Source organism: Humulus lupulus, chromosome 7 (genome assembly GCF_963169125.1).
Source record: "Humulus lupulus chromosome 7, drHumLupu1.1, whole genome shotgun sequence".
Classification (NCBI taxonomy): Eukaryota; Viridiplantae; Streptophyta; class Magnoliopsida; order Rosales; family Cannabaceae; genus Humulus; species Humulus lupulus.
The window spans coordinates 208,499,100-208,508,149 of NC_084799.1; the positions used below are offsets into that span (position 1 = coordinate 208,499,100).

The following is a 9,050-nucleotide window of genomic DNA, read 5'->3' on the forward strand; positions in this document are numbered from 1 at the left end:
TCCACGGCCCACCTCCAGAAGCCACTCGGGCCCAAACACATCTGCCCATTTGCTCAGGCCCAGCCGTGTCCTCCATTCAGTAGCCAAGCCCGATCCCACCAGCAAGGCCCAACGCCCCAACCTGTGTACTCCTCCCAGCCAGCCACCTGCCAAAGGTGCCACAATCCCCTTGAGCCCATCAAATTGCAATTTTGTCCCCTTGTCCCTTTGTTTAAAAATACCACACTTTTCACTCAAACTTTTCTACACATTTTACCCCATAGTATCATCATTACACCCTAAAATTTACCCCTATTCGCCATATTATTATTAATTTAATCAATTTAGTTAATTTAAATTGATTATTTTAATAATCTCATTTTTTCTATAAATAGGGAATTTTCAAGACCATTTGGGGGTGCTTATTTTGGGAGAGGTCATACCACAAAGTTTCTACACTTTCAAACCTCTCTATTCTCTTCATCTTCTTCTTCTTTTTGGTTAACTTTCTATGTATTTTTAGAGGAACAATTTGGGGGGTTTTCCTCCAAATTTTCCTAAGTTATGTTTGTAATTTTTTTGTTTATATTTTCTATTCTAGTTATGAGTGTCTAATCTTTTTAAGATTATAAAGGTGATGATGAAACAATATATAACTAGATAGTACTTATGTTTTATGTTGATTTATGATTTTGTGCAATAAAGTTTATGGATTTTCTTCTTCAAATATTTTCTTTCATCTTAAATATCATGTATTTTTTATTGTTAGCACATATTTACACTTTGTTCTTCATTAGTGCAAAAACATAATATTCTTTGTGTAAGATGTGTCATTAAATTGTACACATCCAATGCTTAGAACAAAAATATTATGTTTTGCCTTATAAATAATGTTATTTGATTTTTTGTTGTTTCATTAGGTTGATTCACATTAAATACTTTGAAATCATACTTTTTGAAAAGTGAAGAAAAATCTTATCTTTTTAGAAGTAATTTGTGCTTAAAATTATAAATCTATTTGGAAAATGATAGTTATTTTAACTATCACTAAAACTTGGGAATCAATGTACTTATAAATATTATTAAATAAAACTAAGATTAAAAAGTATTAAAAATCTATCCTATCACATATGTAGAAAATATTATGTCAAGATTAGTTCACGCTTCAATAACCAAAGGGGTACCCCTTTTAGAAAAATCTAATTTTGATTTTTTGAATTCGTGCAATTTTTCAAAAATGATTACCATGCGGTCATCGAAAGAGACAATCATGAATGTTTTAGCCCTCTCTCTTAGGCTTCTGTATATAGAATTTCAAGAAAAGTGGAGGCAAGTAAAGGGAGATATACCACTAAAATACAGATATATGTCTTAGTAAGAGCCAAAGACCTATGAACATCAGCCTTCAAAAATGGAAAATTTTGAAATGTGGAATTTAGAAGCCTAAGGTATAGGGAAAATATAAAATTCCGTGCAATTTTGAGATGTGTATAGGGTATTGGGCACAAAAGTTGTAGCATTATGTCCTAGGCTTGTAAATATAAAATTTCGTACAATTTCGAAGTGTGTAGTGGGAGATATGACCAAAATACAGAGAGATGTCCGACTATTAAGGAAAATCTTGTGAAAATTGCCTAAGTGGAAAATTTTCAAATGTGTTCAAAAGGCTTTGTTTTAACTCAAATAGAAGCATTTACCGATGACATGTCACGGGGAAAAGTATCGAGCAATTTGAACAAGAGTAGACTGTATTATGACAAAATTAGTGCAGTCTTCAATTACCAAAGGGCTATCCCTTTCTGAAAAATTTGATTTCTATATTATAAATTTGAGAAATATTTTAAAAATGAAAACCAAGGAAACTTCGAGGGTATTGGGCATGAAAGTTGTAACCCTATGTCTTAGGCTTCTAAATATTAAAAACGCGCCAACAAAATTCTTCTTTTTTATACTGAAAACACCAAAATGAGAATTGAGTCTTATAATAAATTGCATATGAATAGTATAAAATTGAATAACATTATAAAAAAAAAATGCACAAGCTGTTATTCTCTTATATTGGAAAGTATAAATCATGTTGATGTGAATGGAAAAGTCTGATAATGGATTATGCAAAGCAATTAATATATTGCCTAAAAAGTTTGAATGTCAAAACAAAGTTTACCTCAAAAGTTCAATTTTAGTAACAAAACAAACATTACAACAAAATGGGGTTTCATGACTTTGTTTAGGAGACATTAAAAGTATACATCTTCCACAAGGGAAGACGTAGGAGGAGTCATTAAAAAAAGGCATTTCATGTCTCCCCATAGGAGACGTTGGAAGTCACGTGGGAGATGACGTGAAAGGCAATTATTAATTATTTTTTAATTATATATATAATAAAATAAAAATATATTAAATGGAAAAAATAAATCTAGCTAACAGAATTGTAAAAATGCGCAAATAAAAAAAAAACACCAGTAAAATGCATTGAACAAATTCCATCATCATCTTCATTTTCAATAAGTTCAAGTATTTCTCAATAAATTAAAATAAACAAAAACCCATAAAAATGCCCAAATTTCATCTACCCTATCATCTCCATTTCAAGCAATTAAAGTGAAACCTAAAACATAGAAATCTAAAACATATATACAATGGATGAGATCAATACTGTGCATGAGGAATGGATGGATTACTTCACTGAGCATATGCTGGCATGGCTATTGTACTCAGCTAGACTTTCAGATATATATAGCTAGGCTAATAACTACTAACTTGCAACATATATTCACTACATCTATATACATTTTTTATGAGTTTTTGAGTAATATTTAAATAGCATGTCATCATATATATATATATATTCTATAATATGTCCATTTGCTATAGATTGTTCGGGTCTGTTGTAAATACATGATACAATTAATGAAATATAGCAGGGGAAATAGAAAAAGTTACTGTTACTATGTTGTGTTGTCATGAGCTACTTATATAATTAAAAAAAATGTAGGATAGAATGTGTGCAATATTAAATGGAAGCCTGCAAAGTAGTCAAGAAGAAGATTAAAAAAGACACACTACTCTTTATTTAGATAAGAGCTAGCAAGTAGAAGGATATACAATCTAGGATCAACAGCCTTCTACGACATAGACAGACACAAACTGAAAACATTTTAAACACAAGTAGCTAGCACTAGAGTCTAGCATATTGTTGTCACATACATGAAAATTATTGAAAGCCGGAGATGACTACCCCTTCAGTTTTACAGAATATGCTTGTTTAGGCAGTTCTAATAGAATACTTGGTGCAGAGAGCAGAACATGCCATGATACATTTTTCAACAGCTCCATTCACAACTTTACCTGCGCCTAGTCGCCAAAACAATAGTTGCATAATTAGAATGGAATCTCTTGTCTACATCAAAAAAGTAAAAGATCGAAGCATAATAATAATAATAATGAGGTTGGGAAGTGGGGAGTTCTCTTTACCAAAGTCTTGGAGAGTGGTTATGGCACCGCACACAGAGGATGCACACCCCAACTTGCAGTATTCATTGGCAGCATCACCTTGAGTAAAATTACATGCAACTTGCATCAAAATGAAATCTCTTGCAGCAAGTAAACTATAGAAGCACAATAGAACAAATGATCAAGTTTATTTTACCAGTGTTTTTGAGAATGTCATTTTCATAACCAGTGGGACATGTAGACCCAGAAATGATTTGGCATCCACTGAATGATGCACAAACTGTTTCTAAGACTCCCGTTTCATAGCAGGTATCATAGATATTTCTGGCAGTCGTAGTTGGGCAGCAGCTCTTTGCCTCAACTTGAATTTGTCCCACAACAAGGCTCAGTAAGAGTACAGTCATAAAAACAGTTTTGCCTTCCATCGTCTCTTGATTAGTTCACTATCTTCTTCCCAAATATAGAGAATACCAATACTTTATATTGATGAAATGGTGATGGAACTAGACTTACAGATCTCCAACTTAAATAGTCGTAGGTGTTCTACCATTCAAGCTTCACTTGCCACCACAAACTTCACCTGTCATTCATAAGCTTCTCCTCCTAGTACTACGTACTGTCATATTCATAGTTTACATCCCACGTGTATGTGATGTTATTTGAAGTAGATAGAAAATTATAACGAGTAATAATAATAATATTAATGCTAAATCTTTGACAATCTGAGAATTGATACCTTTGAGAAAACTCAAATTCATACTAAATCTTTTCTAGTTTACCATTTCAGACACATTATATAATATTTCATATTACAAAAACATAACAAAAAATGGTATATATGTATATTTCTTGCAATGACTAAATCAATTAAATTTGTATGCTCTATTAAATTATCTGAAATGACAATCAGATCATCAAGCTTGAATTCTCACTGAATTTGATTCTCTGTGGAAGGGTACATTGTAAATTTATTACTGATTCCTCCATTTCTTTCTATAAAATTGTTGATTTTTGACTGCTAAAAACATACGTACGTATGTGATCATCACATGCATGCATATATTTTGACGTCCAAAGGAATGAGCTCACGTGGTCTTTACTGCATTATATAAATATATGATTTTGTTTTAAATTGACAACTCTATGAACGTGATAACTAATACTACTCGAAGAAATCCAATTCAATCCAACTACCTTATCAGACATGTGTTGGGCTTAATACTTAAACGTGACTTTTATTCCCACCTACTTTGTTTGAGTTTGTCCTACAAGACAATGATGACATATATGGGCCTCATGGTAAAATAGCTTATTTTTATATTGTAATTTTATATAGATTTTAGGTAAATAATTTCTTTTATTAATGAAACTTTGTTATCAATTTTGTCTTTAATATAAAATAATACTAACATAAATCAAAAACCTAAAACTATCATCTTCTTCCTCACTCTTCTCATCAACCCATCCACAATCACCAACCCCACCCCGCTGCCGCTACTACTATCGCCTTGCCGCTGGTAACCACTACCCTCACCAGCCACATTCTCAAATATTTATAAGATTAATTATTAAATAAGCAATAAATAAATTATGCAATATTTGGAAAATTAATAAATAATTGCGCTAAAATATAATTGTAAAACATTAAATGTAATTACATACCCAAATTAGTATAATTATTATAATTTTACTAAATTATGCGATATTTGAGGACTCACTGATGTGAATAGCTAGGATGTAATCTATACCAATCTGAGATAAATTAAATAATGATTCTCTTAAGGATTGGCTTTTGGAAATGAAAGACTATTGAGCTTAAATTCATAAATCAATTTATAAATTAACCTTCAATAGTAAAGTTATTGGTATTTGAGGAAAGAAGAAATAAATAGAGAGATAAAAGGGTGATCTTATCATTACTTTAATTATGAACCATTAACAGAGGATTGAATTGTATATAATGATAAAATCGATGAATGTCCTTTACATTTAAAAAGTATTTTGTAAATAAGTGTCTATTACAAAAATGATGTCTCATATTCATAGTAGAATAATATTAAGATCAATAAATTAAGAGTATTATATCAAAGAGTTGTATTTAATAATCTTAATTTATTGGAGCTCAAAATTATAGGTTTATAGATCCTCAAGATGGCTCTATCCATAGTATTCAAGGTAAGAGTTGAAATTTGGAAAAATAAATAAAATGACATATTTGGAAGAAATTTGTTCTTTGGAAGCAAGTATGTAATAAAGATAAGTTAATTCATTAATTTTTAAAGAATCATTTTATTATAATTTTAATTTTCGAAATTTGTATCTAAACAAACAGAATAATTTTATTTCAATTAATTATATTTATTTATTTGAATATTGTTAAAAGATAATTATGATAATGTGTGATAAAATACTCTGAATTAATAAATAATAATTAATTAATAATTTGAATTTTAAAATGAAATCTCATGCCACAAGTTAACTAAGGAACAAATGAGTTTATTTTACCAGTGTTTTCGAGATTGTCGTGTGTATAACAAATGAGGCTCCCATCCACTGGTATTCTCTATATTTTGGGCAGCAGCTCTTTGCCTCAACTTGAAGTTGTCCCACAACAAGCTCAGTATGAGTACAGTCATAATAACCGATTTGCCTTCCATCGTCTCTTGATTAGTTCACGAAATAAAGAGAATACGAGTAATTTTTATTGATGAAATTAATGCTGATGAAACTACAGAGATACCCAACTTAAATAGTACGTAGGTGTTCTACCATTAATTCAAGCTTCACTTGCCACCACAAACTTCACTTGTCATCCTTATCTCAAGCTCCACACACTGGCTACCACAGGCTTCGCCACTTGTAAATGATGTTATTGGAAGTAGATAGAAAATTATGATCACCACACACTGTATAATGAGTAATAATAATAATAATATTACTTGACTAACAGTACTGTGTGCTACTGGGGAACTTCTTAGTGATCGATTCTCAGGCAAAACACTTCTTGCTTCCCGAGACAAAAGTATTCGAATTGGGTTACATGCATTGATTGAAATCAATGTAATATTTGATAGAACAATTCTTGAGACTTAATCTGTGATATTGAAGACTTAAGCCAAAGCTTCCACGCGCATCATTACAAGGACCTCAACATTTTGGACGTCTATGACATTAGAGGCTTAATTTGTAACATAACACTTTATAAGGTGTTTTTGTAATTCAATACTCTGAGGCCAAAATTATTTTATTTATATATATATTTGACAACAAGGAAAAACACTTAGGTTTGGAATTTTTTCAAAAATATTTTTTTTTTCTTATGTTGGATTTGATGTATTGTATTGATTGTATTGTTGTGGAGTTAATGTCTAGTTGATTTTAAGTTGTTTTTTCAACACTGTGTTGTTTAGGTTTAAGTTTAAGTTTATGTATAGTTGTCAAATCTCATTTTGTTTTTGTGTTGTTTTTTAGTTGTTTTCATGTTGTTTTTTATTTGTTTATGTTTATGGATAGTTGTGTTGTTGTATAATGTCTGACGAGTGCTTCGTTATTTTTTGATATATTTTAATTTTTTTTTAAATGTGTTGGTATTCAATGGGTTGACTTCTAATTGTTGTTCAATTGTTTATATTTGGTATATGTGTAGTTGTTTTGAGACATAGTTTCCGTTTATGTTTGACACATTTTAAAATGCATGGATAATTTTTTTGAGGTTGCTTTTTTGTTGTCTTTTAGTTTAATTTGGGTTGGTGCAATGAGTTGAAGTCTAATTCATTTGTAATTATTTTTTCAACATTGCAATACTACGAAGTTGTTGTCTAGTTGATTTTACGTTGATTTCCCAACATTGTTTGTTGTGGGGTTGATGTCTAGTTGAAACACGATATTTTTGTAATTATGAAACTTTAAAGTCGTATTTTCAAAAACTTGAGTTAGTAAAATTGAAAAAAAAAAACCAGAGGTCGTAAAAATGTAAAAATAAAATAAAAAAATGTGTATTTATGAAAAAATCCCTAGTTTATATGTGTTTAGTCAAAAATATATCAAATACAATATGTAAATTTAATTTTGGCATACCACAAATAATATTGGACTTACTCTTTTGTGTGAATGGAGTGTTTAAGGCCCAATAGGCTGACAACAAAAGATAGAAGGGTGTGTCCAAAGAGATCATCAACCCATTATGATCTCCAAAAATACTATAAATATGTACATACTGAATATGGTTATTAAACAATGCATGATATATTTATACTTGCCAACATATATTTTTACAACATTACATACATGAGTATATGCACTAAAATCTTCTTCATTTAAGGAGGATTGTATCTAATCAGATATATTGTGTAGAACATGTGGGATTGTTTTAAGATGCTTTACATAGATTCTGAGTATGAGAAGCTGAGAACAAAATTATTATTAATTCATTTTTTGGTTTTAGGTAGGGTAAGTTGAGTGTTGATAGTTGGTAAAGTGTAGCCTTTTGCTAGGGTGGAGAACTGATTTTAGTCAGATTCTTTAGTTTTAACACCCTAATCTTTATGTTTGCTGAATTTGATATAAATCTGAATATGTTTAAACTAGCTTGCATGCTTGTTGAACTTGACCTCAACCAGGTTGGTGATATATGTAATAAGCCAGCTTTGATGGCTCCTATGCATGATCCTACCACAAAACCCATTAAGATTTAAACTTTGTTTTTTTGTTTTACTGAGACAAGCTTGGAGATAATTGTATTTACATCCATCTCAGTTGCCGATTCTGAGATAAATCCCTATTAATATATATAATATATATATATATATTAAGTTTCTTTTTTCAATGAAATGTGAATGTTTGTTTTGCCTTTAGTTGTGGTACGACTCATAGATGCACTTGTTGATATTGTTGTATGTGTCTATACTTGATTATGTATAAATCTTGTTTGTTATATTTTGTTTATTAATTATGTGTTCTTATATGTGACAATGTATATATTGGCTCATGAATTATGAATTTTTTTGTGCTGAGATTTTGTTTGTATTTTGGGGCAAAATATGTTGTCATTTCGCAATTTCTTTATCTGGTAACAAGACTTTAATTTGTTTATGTTGTTTTTTTAATTTAATTTGGTATTGAAGAAAACAATTAATCAATTAACTTTTATTAGACTGTATTGTTTAATTTTTCATTTGTTCTGTCTAACAATTGAGTGATCATCAAAGGTTCTTACTGTTTTGATTTCATTTGGTATTGAATAAAGTGACTGCACTTAGTGCATTTATCTTAGAAACTTCTTAAGTTATGGAGTGTCAAGGCTTTTAATTATGCATTTGTTTGCTGATCCATTTGTCTTCTTCTTTCCTCTCCTAACAGACACCCAACTACATTGACATTATGCAAGACACATATCATTACCAAGCAAAACACATTGAAATTTTTTACGAGGTCACCCGACTACAGTGACCGACATTTTTTTTTCTTCCTCAACAATAAGATTCATTTGCAGTGTTGTGTGTTACACATGCACTTATGGGAGTATAAGATTAATATTACATATTTATGAAATAATATGTAAAAACGGATGAGTCCAGTTTTGTCTTGAGGTGGCAATGTGTTTTGCAATTGTGGTGGAC

General features: G+C 30.4%; 1 protein-coding gene across 1 annotated transcript; it reads right to left on the reverse strand.

The window, feature by feature from the left end:
* Nucleotides 1–3,027: 3,027 nt before the first annotated feature.
* Nucleotides 3,028–6,150, reverse strand: LOC133789339 (thionin-like). Its single transcript, XM_062227194.1, has 4 exons — nt 5,938–6,150; nt 3,629–4,048; nt 3,454–3,531; nt 3,028–3,333 (listed from the first exon to the last, which is right to left on the reverse strand). Exons 2-4 carry the CDS (start codon nt 3,855–3,857, stop codon nt 3,245–3,247), a joined length of 396 nt encoding a protein of 131 aa, XP_062083178.1. The 5' UTR covers nt 3,858–4,048; nt 5,938–6,150; the 3' UTR covers nt 3,028–3,244.
* Between the last annotated feature and the right edge of the window lie 2,900 nt (nt 6,151–9,050).

Bases quoted from the DNA above. Each gene is read 5' to 3' on its own strand.
- LOC133789339 (XM_062227194.1), bottom strand. From the start codon at position 3,857: ATGGAAGGCAAAACTGTTTTTATGACTGTACTCTTACTGAGCCTTGTT. The intron at 3,532-3,628 runs GTAAAATAAACT...ATTTTACTCAAG, and splicing joins TGACATTCTCAAAAACACTG to GTGATGCTGCCAATGAATAC. The intron at 3,334-3,453 runs GTAAAGAGAACT...TTTGGCGACTAG, and splicing joins AACCACTCTCCAAGACTTTG to GCGCAGGTAAAGTTGTGAAT.